The 18,232-nt window shown below is 41.3% G+C and overlaps 3 protein-coding genes across 3 annotated transcripts in view; 2 read left to right on the forward strand and 1 right to left on the reverse strand.

Annotated features, from left to right (window-relative positions):
* The first annotated feature begins 1,110 nt into the window (after positions 1–1,110).
* Positions 1,111–7,448, forward strand: LOC139660617 (multidrug and toxin extrusion protein 1-like). Its single transcript, XM_071538815.1, has 16 exons — positions 1,111–1,179; positions 2,177–2,278; positions 2,487–2,555; positions 2,793–2,941; positions 3,210–3,252; positions 3,381–3,425; positions 3,514–3,611; positions 3,886–3,983; positions 4,238–4,419; positions 4,737–4,845; positions 4,978–5,053; positions 5,732–5,801; positions 5,936–6,068; positions 6,182–6,276; positions 7,003–7,076; positions 7,238–7,448. The coding sequence occupies exons 1-16, from the start codon at positions 1,111–1,113 to the stop codon at positions 7,446–7,448; spliced, it is 1,623 nt and encodes a 540-aa protein (XP_071394916.1).
* A 923-nt stretch (positions 7,449–8,371) lies between these two features.
* Positions 8,372–13,200, reverse strand: acsm3 (acyl-CoA synthetase medium chain family member 3). The gene is given in 15 exon segments (XM_071538821.1): positions 8,372–8,485; positions 8,575–8,694; positions 8,901–9,000; positions 9,092–9,219; positions 9,576–9,677; positions 9,776–9,856; positions 9,944–10,067; positions 10,177–10,246; positions 10,249–10,255; positions 10,407–10,472; positions 10,475–10,562; positions 10,700–10,843; positions 10,991–11,198; positions 12,000–12,210; positions 12,991–13,200. Coding segments are annotated over 15 exon segments (1,746 nt in total). The 3' UTR covers positions 8,372–8,398.
* A 902-nt stretch (positions 13,201–14,102) lies between these two features.
* The window catches only part of ece2a (endothelin converting enzyme 2a), a gene marked incomplete at its 3' end in the record, with an annotated part of 32,993 nt that continues 28,863 nt past the window's right edge, over positions 14,103–18,232 (forward strand). Inside the window, exons 1-2 of the mRNA XM_071538822.1 lie at positions 14,103–14,331; positions 14,694–14,864. Of these exons, the coding sequence (XP_071394923.1) occupies positions 14,705–14,864 (160 nt within the window). The remainder of the gene's footprint in view (positions 14,332–14,693; positions 14,865–18,232) is intronic.

Genomic DNA, 18,232 nt, shown 5'->3' on the forward strand with positions numbered 1-18,232 from the left:
AAGCCAGATAAGAAAGTTTTATAGCTCTTTTAATTTTCAGGCGTGGTTTGCCATGCAAATCACGCTTCGCGCTCTTTTCCTGTTACGCCTTGTTTACTAATTAATTTCTTTGTTTGAGAAGATTTCACCCCGAACAGGGAGAGGGGGGGAAATGAATGTAAGAGGAATTCTTCCTCTAGTCTATTTTATTTTGGGATCCATTACTGTGGTAATGGATCCATTACAAGTGCCAACTGTGGAAAAAACAAATCTAGTGGAAATGCTGAAAAGGTGTCAGAGCATGAAAGAAAATCTCCAACTGACTTTTTGTATAAAACAATACCATAATGAAAAATTGTATTAGTTGTATGAAAATATGTATACAAGCACAAAGAAAGCCAAAGTATAGTATAAAGTATGTAGTAGATGGTGCACTGACTTCAATAAAATAGATTTTTTCAAAATAATACTTGCAGCTGAAGTCCATCAAAGTGCATTTTGCCATTATGTGAAAATGAAAATTAAGAGTAATATATCTTAAAATATAGGAAGAGTACTGAAGAGAGAAATAATAGCACACATGTCCCAAAGAACCTGTACAATTCAAAGATTTGAGTCATTTTTGGAAAGCTCAAATAGCGAGAAAACAATTAGACAGAAATTGGGCTGATGAAGAATAAGTATGGGAGGAAGTGTGTTGTCTCACAAGTGCACTATTTATATGATGACTAGGCATAATAATATCATTCCCTGGATCATGTGAATTCTACTTGGGTTGCTCAAAATTCATGTTGCGCTGCAGGAGGGGGAGGGGAGGAGAGCTCACCGGGACCGTCCCAGCTGAGAGGGCTGTCCTGCACAGAGGAGCAGAAGGACCTGTTCACCTGTTCAGAGGATTCAGTAGAGGAAAGAGAAGAAGAGATGGAGATGCATTACAGTGGAACTGAACTGAGCCCAGGTCTAGAGGAAAGACTTTGTCTGTGCAGTGCTGAATCTTGTTTAGGTATGGAGGATTCAGTACAAAAGATTGTCTATAAATATAGAGTAAAGGAACACTTCAAAATAGTCCAAGTGCCTGCTGTTACCCATGGTGTTGACTTACATGCATGTTGTGGCACTTGCGTAAAATGCATGAGAGGCTGGCTGCCAGTGGACTGCAAGAATGAGATAATCCAACTTTTAAAACTAGCGGGACCTGTGGTAAGTTCATTTAATGTAATAAAAATCATCTATTATATTATAACTGATGAGAGATGACAATAATGGCTTTCTGATTGTTAGTTTAACCATTTGTTAACCATTTGTTACTATCTTGGTTTAATAAAAAATGCTACAATCAGTGTTAATGACTAACAGATTATTTTCAAAACTTTTCTGCTATTATAAAGTTGCAGCTGATGTTTATAATACTTAGTGAAAAGATAATAAATGTTTAATAAAACATTAATGTAGATTCAGTGTAAACCAACAGGTTGTAGTGCAAAGAGATAGAACTGGTGACTGGAAAAGCCTTTGGCTCCCTCTGACGAAGATAATATTTTATCTTTTTATTTTGGTAACATGCAGTTTTGTCTGCCTTCTGGACTGAAGCATGGGCCGTCTATTTTAAGAGTAGAAAATGTACATATTCTGTAAAGACTCACAAGAGTTTTATTAAAAAACAAATTAGAGCAGAGTTAGGTTTTAGAGAAGGAGACCAGAAGAAAAACAGCCCTGGGGGTATTTAAGTAAGCAGGGTGACCAGGTTTGTCAGGTAATTGTGAAATGGTTAATATTAAGATATGCTGACGGTTTTGAAGTGAACCTGAAAATGATTATTAGGGAATATCAATCAGTTGTCCATAATATGAATGATCAATAATCCTGTGCAACACTTGAGAACTATAATAATTATAAATTATAAATTAATAACAATAATTTACATTCAAATAAAGTGTTATATTGCAGAGTTTACTCTCCCAGCCTGTTGATATCTGTGTTGCAATTTCACATTGATTAACCATTTACTAACTACAGTAAACATCAGTCGCAACTTTATAATAGAAACCCAAAGAATGTCTATTGATGCTTCACAAATCATTTACTATCCTTTTACTAAGTATTATAAACATCAGTGGCAACTTTCTAATAGCAAACCAAAACATGTTAATAACAAACAAAGAAAAAGAGGAAGTGTGTGTGTTTTCTTGTATTTCAGTTCATTTCGCAGTTGATGATCTTCCTCATCAGTTTTGTCAGCACAGTCTTCTGTGGTCACCTTGGGAAAACAGAGCTTGCAGGCGTGGCATTAGCAATAGCGGTGAGAACACAGCTACATAGCCATTTGCATTGGCATCTTGGTTTCAAGCACCTTTTGCTGTCACTGTCTGCCTTAACCTTGCCCTTGAACCTGCCAATATCTGTTGATGTATACTCCATTTGTATATTTAAGCATGAACTAGTTTTTCCTTATCTCCTTATCTAGATAGGCTATCAGTTTAACAATCTTTTTTTTTCTTCCAATCTAGGTCATTAATGTCACTGGTATTTCCGTTGGTGCTGGTTTGTCATCGGCCTGTGATACACTCATATCTCAGGTACAATCTTTGTCAGGGCTTATCCATTCCTTCCTCATCTCATCAGAGCAGGCATATCCATTACTGCTCTGTGCAGATAGGATCTATCCATGGGCCGTGTGAAAACAGCTCAACAATGCTCTTCTGCATCATATCAGCATACTGCTCCTAACTATGCTCCATTATTCTCCATAGGTGTGGTAGCTATTTTCTTACACAAATTGTGTGCATGTCTGATCTATTATCTGTTTAATGCAGACATATGGGAGTGGTAACCTAAAGCGTGTGGGAGTGATTCTCCAAAGAGGAATCCTGATTCTGCTGCTGGCCTGTTTTCCCTGCTGGGCGATCCTCATCAACACCGAGCCCATCCTGCTCGCTTTCAAACAGAGCCCAGAGGTCGCTAGGTCAGTGCCATGGTGACCTAGGTCACACACACACACACACACACACACACACACACACAACTAAAACCAGACATGCATCGTCAACATCAGTGCATAACAACATGATGTGAATCAGCATCATATCATGAGTTCTTCAACAAATTGTTTACCAAAGTGTGATCTAAACTGAGATCTAAACCTTTAAAGCTATATAACCTTTCATAATTCTATGATTCAAATCCACATGACATTACACTTCAATATATATTTCTGTTTGTCTCCTATACAGACTCGCCCAGCTGTATGTGAAGATCTTCATGCCTGCTCTGCCAGTGAGTTCAGTCCACTCTGTATTCTTACAGACACCATTATACGTATATCCCACTCCGCTTGTCTGCAGACCTATCCACTGGTTGTATTCTACAATTTTATTCACTCTGATTGGCTGTCTTGTCTGCAGGCTGCTTTCATGTACCAGCTCCAGGGACGGTATCTTCAGAATCAGGTGCAGTACACATCTACAGAAACACAATAATGGCTGAAAGATTGCTATTAATATTAATATTGAGACAAAGTTGTGCTTTAATTGGCAGGGTATTATGTGGCCCCAGGTGATAACCGGAGTCATTGGAAATGTTCTCAACGCACTTATCAACTACATCTTCCTTTATGTGCTGAATCTGGATGTTGCGTGAGTTTTCCCACCATGAGAACCTGTTCGAAATAGACGTAGTCATTATTATTGTACACATAATATTCTACCCTCAATATTATGGCATTTATTTCCCTTTGTTAAGGATTACAATTTCAGGGTTACACTTAAATCTCAAGTATCAGTAACAATCTGAATAACCATGTGGGGACAAAAAGTTATGAATGGATGCTAATGAATGGACGCCTGTGTTTTTTTTGTTGTTGTCATCCTCTACTGTAAACCCTGCTTGGTCCTCTTGACCCTGCCATAGTGGATCTGCAATAGCAAATGCCATCTCACAGTCATCACTGGCTGTGCTCTTGTGCTTTTATATCTGGTGGATGGGACTTCACAAGGCCACATGGGATGGTGAGTTCTCTCTCCCTTTGAAATTTTGACCACTGGTAGGATATTTCTTTTTTATCTCTAGTGCAAATACTCCATCTATTGAGAACATTCCAACATATAATCTTTGACAAATATTAAACTTTTTAATGCTGTGTAGAGAAAAGAGTACAGTGGTGGCACAGCTCTTCACAGTTTAAGGGAAATACATCTCAGAGTTAGTCACAATACCAATTTCAGTAATATGTTTGCTTAAGCTGTTAACCTTTGCCCTTTAGGCTGGTCCCGTGACTGTCTACAGGAGTGGGGTCTCTTCACCCAGGTGGCCTTTCCCAGCATGCTTATGATGTGTCTGGAGTGGTGGACTTTTGAAATCGGAGGATTCCTGGCCGGCATGATTAGCGAGGTTGAGCTCGGAGCTCAGTCGATAGTTTATGAGCTGGCCACTGTTGTTTTCATGGTAATTCTGCTGGAGTATATTTTTCATGTAATTAGGGACTCCTACCCGTTAATTTCAAAATTTCAGACCCTTGCCACTTTTTTCCTTCATTTCTAAACTGTTTGAAGATCTTGGTTGGTGTTCAAAAGGATATACACCATATAGCTGAAAATTATTCTTTACCACAACAAATCATATATGTATTGCCAGTGAACTTTTCAAGATTTTGATTTTCAGTACTTTTCCATAGTTTCCAGACTTGTGTAGGAACTCTGAGTAGATTATGGATCTCTACCAAATTTGAAAAATTGTTTTTGAAACCTCATCCTACCCTACAGTTCCCTTTGGGATTTTCTGTAGCTGCCAGTATGCGAGTTGGCAATGCTCTTGGTGCTGGGAACACTGAGCAGGCCAAGACATCCAGCAAGGTCTCCATCATCTGTACATGTATGACCCAATGCATCCACCTACCACCACAAAAGCACTTATTCAGGCATATATTGTATAGATATATAGTCCTTAGTTCTATTAAAACATTGCCTGGCTTTATTAACAGCGTGTTTCTTATGTCCAATCCAGTCATAGTCTCATGTTTTGTTGGAGCTATTCTTGGATTCTCTAAAAATGGGATTGGATACATCTTTACAACAGACCAGTGAGTATGGACCACACTCAACTGTACAGACTTGGACCCAAAATAATTTTAAAAGTCTCTGATGAAGCTCTCAAATCAAATTTAATGGGAACAGAAAGCCACACACTCACACTCGCAGTACATTATGCTATCCTGCATTTCACCATGCTCTTTAGTAACCTCAATTATTATCATTCTGAGCCTGTCTGCTTGCTGTATACTGTAAATTAATCAAAGAGACAATAGTGTTTCTATTGGGTTTCTGTGTGTGGAGGAATTTCTTCTTGAAGATGCTGTTTGGTTTGAGGTTGTTGCCATAAACAATAAAGGAGGGGTTCGAAAAGCGCCTTTGGCTTTATTGCACTAGTTCAAAAGGGAATGTTAAAACCAAGCCCAGGAGTACTGCAAACTGCATGAAGACGTGTGCTACTCCCTGATGGCTGAAACATGTTGGAGTTGGTTGTTTTAACATGTTCTTTTGAACTAGTCATGCAATAAAGGCTTTCTAATTTTTTGTCTATACTACTCTGCTGCATTAGTTTCATCTCACCATTTTTCAACTCGCTGGCAACATTAACAATTGATGTTTTATTCATGTTGACCTTACCTAAGCACTCAAAAACCCTGCAATTTCACCTTTTTTATTTTTTTTGCCAATTATGTATTTCTACACCTGAAACAAATTTTTGCATCTTTTAGAGGAACTGTTCAGAGAGTTGCTGACGTCATGATCTTGTATGTGTTCTTCTATCCTGTTGATGCCATAGCGGTGAGTGACTGTACAAAGTAAAAAAAAATGGGCTATGGGCAAAGTCACTTCATGTCAGAGTCAGAGCTAAACAAAGCAGACCAGACATGCCAGTGGTCTACACAAAACATGATACCTGTACTTGATCTGTGCAGGGTGTGACAGGGGGCATTGTTAGAGGAGCAGGGAAACAGAGGACTGGTGCTGTCTGTAACTTGGTGGGATACTATTGCATTGGCTTTCCCATTGGAGTGTACCTGATGTTTGCTGCCAAAATGGGCATTGCAGGTGAGGACAAGATAAGCTATTAACATTGCCATGTCCTGTTACACTATACTCTTGTTTGAAGGCAGCCAAGTATGATACCCACTGGACACTCTCTCTTTCCATCTCTGCTGTAGGACTGTGGTTGGGGCTTTTCGTTTGTGTCGCTCTACAGTCCACATTCTTCATCATTTTCCTGTGTAAACTAAACTGGAGAAAGGCCACTGAAGAGGTGAGCGACCACACTTTGGAATTTCCATGTCAGAATATTAAACCTGCAATAAGCGATATCAGACCTCATAACCAATCCTGAAACTAACGTGTGCTATGTGGAGATTTCATTGAGACATTATGATACAAACTAATATCCACACACGCTGCCAGCTGTGTTTTCACCTCTTGTCAAATTCCGCTCCAGAACAAAGCTCATCCCGGTCTATTCAGTAGCTTTTTCATTTTTTAAAAACTAACTAGTCTCCTCCCTCGCTGTTTAAAAGCGATGCTCTCCCCCTCCCATTCTTGAAAAAAACCTCTCGTAATGGTGGTATCGATGAAAGGAACGAGTAAACTTGTTAAACTAGTAAACTTGCTACCTGCCTCTTCACTTGTCATTGTGGGACATGTAACCTTCAGTGGGAGAAAGATCTGGTAAAGGCAGACTAGTAACCGGTGACACTTCTCTGTAGGTATGTTTAGCTTATTAGCCTTTATGGACGATGCTTTGCAATGTTTGTCCTTAGTAGGCCTCTGTAGTGCAGTGGCTTTGCTGTGCTTTATTTATAAATGTGTTGCGATTTCTGTCACCCTCTAGTGGTCAGAATTTTGCTTATTGAGGCTGTAATATCACAGATTTGAGAACTTTACAATGCAAGTATATTACTTGGTGAACAATTGAGGAACAATATGTATTTGTCTTTGACCTGCATTACAAACAGCAGTCATTAATGTCTCTGGTCAGGCAATGGTGAGAGCAGGAGTCCAGGTCACGGAGAGGAAAGAACTGTTGGCAATGGAAAACACGGGTAAACAAAGGCACTCCTCACATTTCGTTTTCCTTCCACAGCTGCATGAAAAAAGCTTTCTAGGAACTGTGACGTGCCTGCTGTTCACGGTGTATACGCCTAACTCCATACGTCTCTCTCTCCTCGACCAGGACATGACCTCACTGCTCAGAAAGAGGCCGAGGTCAACAGCCTTTCATCTGATTTCCTAAGCTATGAGGAGTGGGACTCAGACCTGGAGGAGCCTGCTTCAGGCCAAGCTGGAAGAGCCACCACTACAGTGGGAAGGGTTCTGTCATTCAGACAGCTGCTGTTACGCCGCGGCCTGACTCTGCTGTTCATGGTCCTCCTCCTTGCTGCTGGGATCTTCACCAGTGAGCTGCTCATCAGACTGCTCAAATAAGTGACCATATGTTGTACAGGTGTCTTCTCCCTCTTAGTGCCATAGTGGACGATGCTGCCTTCAAAATGATAGTGCATATCGTTGCTGTCAGATGGAAACCTCATATCTCCAAACTGTCAACTTTTCATTTTTGATGGCATGCAGTTTTGAGTTTATATAATGGGGTTTTGAAAGGGTTTCATAAGGTTGTACAATTTCAATCCACTGTAATCCTTCAATTGAAATGAAAAAATGAAAATCACTGAAATAGGAGTGAAACAGATATATGGAAATGTATTCATTGTAGTGCAATGGAATGGTATTCTTTATATGTTAATATAAAGAATATTATTTTATTTTACTAGGGAGGTCAGTCACTCTATTGGCCCACTCGCTAGCAACATCAAGACCACCTCTAAGAATCTTGGTATTCTTTTTGACCAACATTTGAACTTTGAACCTCATATTACTAAGCTTATTCAGTTTCTTTCAGTTGAGAAATATTGCAAAAATCAAACCCATACTATCAGCCAAAAATACAGAACTTCTGGAGGTGATCGTGCTTTTGCAGTTGTTGAAAACGCTTGTGGTTGAAAATGCTTGAAAATAGCAATGTGAAACAACCCAAATATAACATTGCCTTGATCTACAAAGTGTATAATGTTCTGAGTGTGTGTAGACTATACCAGGCTATTAGAGACAGACAGCTATAGAGCTTTTAACATCACATAGCCTATATGTAACAAAAGAAAGCAGACCATGCACAAACAAGCAAATGATTCAATGAATACTGTATAATACTACGGTACATTGATAGGAATGAATGAATAAAAGGTTTTCTTCATTGTTTACTCTCCTATTATTTGGACAATAACCAAGAGGTAAGTGTAGGCATACTAACGCTACCAGTATAAAATATACTGTAAATGTGCAGCTCCAATGTCCTGATGGTCACTTTTTCAGATAAAAATTCAAGTCTGTCCCCATTCTCTCTTGCGTAGCTCCACTCTTCTGATCTTACCACTGATCGTCTTGGGAAGCTGCTCCACAAACTCAACCTGGAGAAAGTATAGAGTAAGAAAAGAAAATATAATGTTCCACATCTCCAATATTACAGCATGTTGTTTCCCTATCGATTTGAAGATACCTTGCGTGGATACTTGTATGGCGCAGTCATTCTCTTCACATGTGTCTGCAAGTCTTTCACAAGCTGCTCTTTGTCATGAGATCTATACTCTGCTGTCAGCACAACAAACGCTTTCACAACCTGGAAGGAAGAAAATATTGCTTACCAATGTTTTCATCCGAACTCTTTCTCATTGATAGTTCACACTTCACCATTACATATTATTGGCTTCTGGACTCAGATGCCAGGACGCAGTTGAAGCTGTTTGCTAAAGTAGCAATCACCATAGAAATTGACTTTTTTTTTTTTTACAGTGGTAATCAATTCCACCAGGTTTGACTGCATACCTCTCCTCTGATTGGGTCAGGGCTGCAGACCACTGCTGATTCAGCCACAGCCTCGTGTTCAATCAAAGCATTCTCCACTTCAAATGGGCCGATCCGATACCTGCCACCACCACCGACAGAGAGAAGTCACTTAACATTAGCGAAAAGTTGATGTGAAGTAGATTAGATCATTGCAATGAGCGCCATGATACCCGGCTGAGAGGATGACATCGTCCGCTCGTCCCACAAACCACAGGTAGCCGTCCTCATCCATGACCCCTCTGTCCCCGGTCAGGTAGAAATCCCCTCTGTAACACTCCTCTGTCTTCACTGGGTCGTCCTGGAGCAGTCAGTGTGTGTTTATTTCAAAAGCAAACAAATATGAGATATGTTACAATCAGTCTTGGTGTTTCAGAGTCTTTACTATACTAAAGCACACCTATGCCAGCCAATGGGGCGGCTTCTTGACTGCGGACAAAACCAGCAGATAGGAAACGGATTGGTCTGATGGGAGCGCTATGATTAAAGGCTGATTTTGATGGAACTTGGAGGGATGATGCATCTTTTTCCTGATTGGCCTCAGGGTTGCTTGCATTTGTGGGGGACATGTTCAGCCTTGTTTCAATCTTCTCTCCTTTTTCACATTGTCTCTTAACTATGATGCCCAGTATTTCCAAGTCAAGTGATTTTACTCACTGTGTATTCAGTAAAGAGAGAGAATGGCTTATGGGGTTTCACTCTGATGCCAAGGTTTCCCTCCACTCCTTCGGGCAGGACAGCCCCTTTCTCATCCACAATCTGAGAAACGTTACAAATACTCGATAGTTAGTTCTTTATCCCTGCTCCTGTAGGCATGCGGTGCATCTACATTCTTGTACTTGCAGAGTATTTTTTACCTGTACATCATATGCCGGCGATGCCTTTCCAAAAGACCCAGGTTTGATCTTCATCCCCTTGAAGGTACCAGCTATCAAAACCTGAGGAATCAGAACATTCACATTACATACGTAAGCAAACAGTACACTATTTAAGTTTTAAACTTAATTATAGTTGACATAACTCACAGTTTCAGTCTGTCCATAGCCTTCATAGATATCCAACCCAGTGGCCTCCTTCCACTTCCTCATTACCTCTGGGTTAATAGGTTCACCAGCGCACAGGCAGTGCTGCAACGACCTGAAGTTGTACCTGACAGGCAAAGAACTCACATTTCAGCTACTTTGCTTTCCACTTTGAATTGGTAATAAGATAAATGTGTGTCTAATGTGTGATATCAAATTAGAATGAATAAACGTACTTAGACATATCCTCTTGAACAAGCATGCGGTAAGCAGTTGGAGCCGTACAGAATGTTGATATACGGTAGTTGAAAGAGTCTGAAATGAAAAGATAGAAACAAGACAGGATGGAAAGTTGCACTGTGCAAGTGTAAGCTAACAAAAGGTGTGAGGTATGTAAAAAAGAGGATAATAGTCATCTGGTTCCCTCTGGCCATCAGCCTCCATACTGCCTGCCCCGCCCTCTCACCTCTAGCACAGTGGAGTTGTTAAAGCGAGGCATCTGGTGTATGAAGACACAGGCTCCTTGGATCCAAGGGCATACACACTACTCCAGGCCGACTTTGCCCAGCCAGTATCTGAGGTGTTCCACAACACATCCTGGTCTGTTAGGTCCAACCAGTACCTCCAGGTAGAAATGGAGACGCTCATCACAACTGGTGAGATCCTCAACACTCTCAAGATGACAGGTGTCTCCAAAGCAGGAATACACTCTGAATGCACTGCATATTGTTAAAATCAAGAAGGAGGTGTTGCACTTACCTGCCATTGACGGTGAGGCCTATGCCATAACTACAGTGGCTGTGCTGGGTCATCTTAGGAGACCCTGTGGTCCCACTGGTGAAGAAGATGGTCATAGGATCAACGCTGCGAGTCTTCGCACATTCATGGTCACTAGACACATTACTAAATAGAGTGAGGTAGAGGAAAATGTATTTGTGTTAATCAGTTTTGTATCTCTCACTTATTTTTCCTGCAAAATAAGGACAGAACAGGGTTAGTGAAATTTGAACCTTGATCCAGACAATTCTGCAGCCTTGTCCTTCTACGTACTTCATCAGATCACGGAGGTTGCTCCATCCAGCTCTCCTCTTATCGGAAACTAGTATTTTGGAGTGCAGGGAGGGACACTGACTGGCCACGGCCTCCACCAACGGAGCTAGAGACTCATCTGCGATGACACATTTGGCCCCTGAGGTCTGCAGCCGGTGGATGATATCTCTGGCTGTCAGCTGAGAGGTGCCAGGCAGCAGCACTGTCCCTACGGCAAGCCACAACACAGCAAGGGAGAGCGTTCACAGCCAGTGTTGGGGGGGGGGGGGGGGGGGGGGGGGGTGTTACAAAGTAATGCATTACTGCAATCACATGTAACGGAGGCAGGGCATTACTGTTCCAATTTCAGTAATCACATTACAGTTACTGATCTAACACATAGGTTGTTACTGTAATTACATTTTTAGCCTCTTTAACCACTTTATTGGTGCAATATCTAGCAAAAGATTCTCCTTGTCGTACCCTAACTTCAATTCATGTAGGAAATAATGGAATTATGAGCCAACAAAATGAATATAGAAAGATTTTGTGTCTGTCATTATTTAGATACTTCTGCTGGTAACAATATTTATTGGCCCAATGTGTGCAAGTAAGCTTAGCACAATTGTTTTAGGGTGTAACGCAATGTAATGTAACAAGTAGTGTAAATATTACTTTTCTCAGGGAATAATAAGAAAAGCAATGCAAAGTAATGTGTATAGGATGACTTTTCTCTCCAGTAACGACCCCAACACTGTTAACAGCTAACGACAAACAGCATAACACTGTATAAATCCATGCTGTAAGGGCCGAGTGATTTGGGTGGATATGTGAGAAATCACAAAATAATGCAACTGTAAAAGTTTCAAAAACAAAAAGGTGAGACTTTAGGAATTGAACCTCCATCTTATGACAGAGCATGCCTGACGAGGAACACCTGATATCTATTCTCCACTATAATTCAAGTGTTTATGGACCCTGAATGCCCCATAATAAGCGCTTCTTTCTCAGTTTCTACACAGTGAATTACCTGTTCTGAGGCAGGCGATGTTGACCAGCCACCACTCTGGGACTCTGGGCAGGAGGAGGAGCAGGCGGTCCTGTTTGGTGAGCTGACAGGCTCCTGACAGCACGTTGGCCAGTTTTCTAGACTGGAAGCCCAGCTCCTCAAAAGTCCACCGGATCTCCTCCTTTCTGTCATTCACCCACCACAAGGCAGGGTTAGCGGCTCTCTCTCCATCCTCCAAGGCAAAAGGGTAAGGACGACATTTGTGTGTGTGTTATGACAGTAGGCTACTTTGATTTTGAGGGAAAATATTTGTTCATTCATTTATCTAAAAAGGTCAAAACTGCAGAAACACTTGTAGTGTATAGAACAACTTTATTGTTAGACCAACGGGTTTCGGCTTGTGGCCTTCATCAGGGTCATCATGAAACCTTACAAACAACATTTAAATAGGGTAACAGAAAAAATTCAAAAACGTAAAACAAATAAAAGACAACCAATCATATACATCCACACACATATAAGCCAATGGGGTACCTACAAAGATGGGTTGGGTATATGGTCATGTGGCTTCATCGTTGTCCCAGACTGGCAGAGAGGCAAGGGGAGTGTCCAATAAGGGGCATGGGTGACACCATATTGGGTCATTAACTGGAGAAGTGCACCTAAGGGGTGGTACTTGAGTTTGTACAGAAGAGGCCTCAACCCAAAATGTGCCTATATGATGTGGCCTGTAAAAACTACATCATAAAAGAATAACATGTTATATCTATATGTTATATATATAGAATAACGTGTTATATATCTATGCCTTTTTCCCTTCTCCATGCACCTTGGCAGTAGGTGAAGTTGTGCCAGAAACCCCTACTCTGCTTCATTCATTTATCTACAACAATGAAAAGGTCATATTCTATATATACTATATATTCTAAGTTAAATTCTCTGCACAATAATAAAAATATGAATAAAAAAACGAGTTCTACTTTAATACAAATAAAGAAGTTATTATGCTTACCTTCTCCTTTTCTGCCCACTTGTCCAAGACATCTCTGGCAAAGTTGAAATATTCTGGGATTTGAGGGTTGAAATCAAGCCTTATGCTCTCATAGTCAGAAAAGTTTTTAGGAAGAGATGCCTTGTGTCTGTGGATCTGGCTCGCGAGTAGTCTTGAGAAGCTGGTTAGAGATTTATAATGGGATGAAAGGTTCCTGGTAAGGGTCCTCATCTAGGGGGGAGGGAAAGGGTTTACTGCGGCTGATCTGTTAATGGTAATGATTTTAGACAACTGTAAATACAGTAAATACACATAAAACGCATTCAAAGCATTCAAACTCTGGGTAGTAATAATGTTAAATTAGATCACATGCAATGACAAAGTACAATAAAACCAGTTCTAGACTAAGGCAAAGAAAAGTCTAATCAACAAAGTTACCGCGAGATAGTCCTATTGTTTGTTCGCTGCAAATAAGAAAGCCTGCATGCATATGGCGATCAAAACATTTGCAGGGAGGGAGAAAAACATGGAGAAAAACATGGGGAAAAACATGGGGAAAAGGGTCAACAGTCACCGTCTACCGTATTAACCGAGAATACACTTGCTAGCTGGCCTACTTGTTCGTGTGATGCTTTCAGGTGCCGTCGGAAATATCGCAATTACAAGTGAACGCACAAGAACAACCTAATAATATTCAGGTCCCCCCTCCCCAGTCCAACTGTGGGTGTAATAGCTAAGGGTTAAATTCTCAGTGGCATCCCCTCCATGGTGGTCACATATACATAAAGAACAATATGCCAACAATTGATGGTATTCTATGTAAATAATTATTATTGTTTCTATTTTCACTATAGCTTTTAGCTATCCTCTTGAGTATAACAAATATGCAACTATACAACTTTTTGGTAAATAACAACAATGCCCGATGTGCATTTTCTCTTCCATTTTGCTCAACCAAAAACATTTCAATGCGCCGACGAGTCGTTTTTACGATCTCCAATCTTGGGAGTGGGAGCTTACAAGGATCACGTGAAGGCACCATGCGTCATTGTTTGGGGATACGAAAGGGTTAAATATTGCTCCGCCTCGATGTGGAGTCAGGAAGAGGGTTCACACAGCGCACGTGAAAGTTTTCTGCAGTCTGTTCTCGACACCAATAGAGAGATTATGCCAAAATCCATAAAGCAGTAACGCGGTGCTGGGATCATAGCACTGTGCTGGATTCAGCTGCACCAGTTATGCGTAACCGGGGCACATTACCCACAATGCTTGGTAGATGATAAGACTACAACACGTGGATTTATTCAGCGGTATCTATTTGCTTTTTTATTGACTTGGTGTTTTACGAGGACGCATAATTTCGTAAGTACATTGTGGGGAAGAATATGTGATTGGGTAGAGCCCATTCTGTGTAGGATATGTAAATGACTGGAAGTTTGGAAAATGCCCAAAAGCCCAAAGTATCAACACATGCACTGTGCTGCCGGGCACCTTGGGCGTGGATACAGTTATATCCGCCTTTGCCTACCTTGGAAGAGGCTGCAAGAGCGTTATAGCCCGCAGTTGGTTGTTTGGAAGACGAAATGATTAACGTCACTTGTCACAGTAGATGCGCGTAGTGATAATATGACCAAAATTACAGCTTGTGATGAAAAACAAGACATAGACATTGAACGCGATTTTTTTTTTGTCATGTTTACATATTTGTGGTTTCATTATGCCAGTGAGAGAGAATATGGAGCACCTGCCAGATGACAACTCCAGATACAAAGATGTCGACTACTGGGATGAGAGATACAAGACAGAGCAGTGCTTTGACTGGTTGGGCAACTTCTCCAAATTCCAGCATCTTTTGGACAAACACATGAAGAACGATGACTCCATTCTTGTTCTTGGTTTGTAGGCTGCTATACCATTTTTGTTTGATTTTGATCAACTTTATACCTCGCAGGAAAATTCTGTTCAGAGCCAGTCCTGACCTCCCTGGGGCCCTAAGCAAAATTCTGCTAAGGGGCCCTCCTACCTGACCCGTGAGCCATCTAAACCATCTGCCATTGCCACGCAGTCACACCTGACACCCCAGTGCTCCCACTACAATCCTCCCTCTTTAAAACAGTTTGCTCCATCTGTTGGTCTAAGAATAAGTAGACCTATACAGAACAGAATGAGGTATAAACAAACAATATTTATTGAATAGAATGTTTCCTATAGAATCTTAAGATAAGTGAATATTAACATTAACATAAATAAGAAATTGTAGAAAATATAAAATCATCAATCAGCATCAGGCCCATTCAAACTGGCTCCCCCAGATTTCCTTTTATACATTTTCAAATATAAAATACTATTTATACTATGGCTTGGCTGAATACTTGATGGTTATTATTTACTGAGAAATGTGCATCCATATTGCCCAGTATGCCCAGCTAATCAACATTTTAAATTCAATATTTAATCAATAGTCAACGTCAATCCATTGCTTTCCATCTTGCATTAGTCCAGAGTTGTAACTAAACCTTGACTGGGAGACTGTCTGTTGCCGTCAAAAGTTGTCACAAGCGTGGCATATGAATGACACAAAGTGAAGTCCACCCTTTATCATCACCATCAACATATTGTCATCATCAGTATCATCATCATCAAGGCATCATCATCACTACTGCCATCTAATCCTCCTAGAATGTCCTTAGTGTGTGTGTGTAGTAGAGATGGCCTTTCATTTAGTGCATTAAAAGATAACATTATAGTAGCTGTGGGGTCTGGTTGGGTGTGGACACATTTGCAGCATACTAGGTTGTCAGATTCACTCTTCAGTGTCATAAATGCTTTCGGACAGGATCTCTGTAGCTTTCCTGAGTTTAACAATGCAGAGAATCCTGTTTGGCACCCAGGATCTCCTAATCTTGTACTTTTATGTGGCATTTGTGCTGCCATACCAACAGGTCATGCAAAACAGCTAAGTGTTCTTTATGAATGAGTCTGAGCTTGGCATTTCCATCATTATCAGTAGAAGCATTAGTCCACCTTGTTGTGAGATGTGCTGATAGCCCCATGCAGGAGTTTGCTATGTTGACAGTTTCACAAATTTCCACAAGATGTCACTCTACCATAAAGATACACCTAGTCATCTTGTACTCAGCACCACTTCCCTGCAGTGTTTGTCTTAATGGCCCTGCTGCTATAAGACATGCTTCAAAAATGTGGAAACGCAGGTTTTGTGCTGTTGCTTTGTGTGTATTGGAGCAGCACAAAATGAAATGCAGGGGTTGATTTGAGAGGGTGATGAAGGGAGATGGCATCATCACTATTAGTACATTATCCAATGTATCCCCCATGGTTAATATTTACTTTAGACAAATATGTGATGCCAAAACAAGCATTTACCTGTCCATCACCCCCATATTAAAATTTGAATAGCCTTCTACTGATGGGGAGTGTGGATCTACGGAGCTGCATGTTACAAACAGTGAAGTAGTCCTTCATTTGATTGTTTTACCATGTTATTCATGTGGTCAAACCAGGCATTATTTCCCGAGATGAAGCTGTACACTTTAATGTCGTCACTTTTGATCAAGGACATTCATGGACATCTTTGATGAAGACGGGTTTGGACAGCTGAAGGACAGTCCTGAAGTTATAGTTGATTGTTTAAACCAAAGACTGTAGTATTTTGAGGATAATTGATGAGTTCTAGACAAAGATAGTATGCCGAAATGCCAGGTGTAAAGTCATTTTCACTGCTGTACCTCTACAGAAGCCTAGAGGGCTGTAGTGGTCTATCTTTGCTGATGCGGACCTTGTTTATGTATGCACAGTGGCACTTGTGTGTATGTGTTTGTGTGTGTGTGTGTGTATCTGGGGGGTTCGTTAAATTTGTGTCAAGGAGTGACAGGGGCTTTCTATTGTGTGTATGTGTGTGTGTAAGGGGAGGGGGATTGGGGAGGTTGTCAGAAGTTGGGTATTCTTTCCTCTCCAGAAAGCTCCCTGTGTTTCACTCCTGTCTCCTCCCTGCAAGCCTACAGTACTGCCAATATACAAGCAACTTCATTAGACCTGGATGCCTTCGTCTTAATTTGGATATTGATGAAGTCGGTCTGTTGCCTTCTTGGCTGACAACACTACATTTTGAATTGCCTCTTGCATTTGCGTTTGATCGACAGTCAATTGTGAAAAGGATGGTGATAAAATGGACAACCCATGATTGTTTTTCCCCCTTACTGTTTTCCCAGTGAGAATGTCAGACGGACAGACACAAACACATAGTACGCACCTACACTTTACCGTCGTGCGTCATCGAGACACACCTACAGCAGAGGCGTGAGTGGGCTCCAGGCCTCTGGAGTCTGATGTATGAAATGCCTTCTCCTGCCTCTCTCCTGCATTACACTGCAGCAGGCAACACCAGGACAGACCGCTTTCTGCGTGCTGATTTAAACCCAAGGAGAGCCATTACACCGCCTGAGTGCTCTCATCTCGGAGCGGGCCTCTCTCTCCCTCTCCCTTTCACAATCATGGGATCGCACGTTTCTGTCACCGGCACGTGCTGCTGTCTTCTTTCGTGACACATATGCATGAAACAAAGCTATATATAGAGTAGCCTACTGTATAAATGTGTGAACCTTCACGTGTTGAGCAGACATGAAGGGCTCTTGCAACCACTTGCCATCGTCGCATATGGACAAACGCCCGCCAGGCTCGCACACGCATTTCCCTACTGCCATCCTCACTCCTCAGCTCTGTAAATCAGAGAGGCTATCCATATGAATTGACAGTGAATTACCCCTCACTATATGGGACTGGAGTGTAATTCTAGGCAGAAAGAGAGGTGGAGAGGGGAGATGAGAGGAGGGAAGATGTGGGAAGACATGAAGAGAGGAAGGTGCCATGGTGCTGTGTGTGTGGGATGAGTGCAGAAGGGATATTTACCTACTAATCAGGTTCGGGCCATTCCGCTCTCTCCAGCGGAGGTCATTTCCATTAGACTAATCTGCACAGCACAGAGAAAATGAGAGAAGAGAGGCAGGGAAGGATGGATGGATGAGGAGAACCAGAGCGCTTTTTTTTTTTTGTTTTGCTGCATGTTGATGACAGATTTAACTCTCCTCCATCTCTTCGTCTCATTTTACCTTCCGCAGTTTTTCGTGCAGTCTCACAAAACATGGTTTCCTACGGTGCATTTAGTCGTATCTGTGTTCACCTAGCTGTCTTTCTTTTCATTTCACACGCTGCTTTCTTGTTTGTTCGTTTCTCAATCCCTGCCCTC

This window comes from Centroberyx affinis, unplaced genomic scaffold, assembly GCF_046629955.1.
Source record: "Centroberyx affinis isolate AG114_WGS23_722 - 3 ecotype Tasmania unplaced genomic scaffold, CSIRO-AGI_Caff_v1 ptg003351l_1, whole genome shotgun sequence".
NCBI lineage: Eukaryota > Metazoa > Chordata > Actinopteri > Beryciformes > Berycidae > Centroberyx > Centroberyx affinis.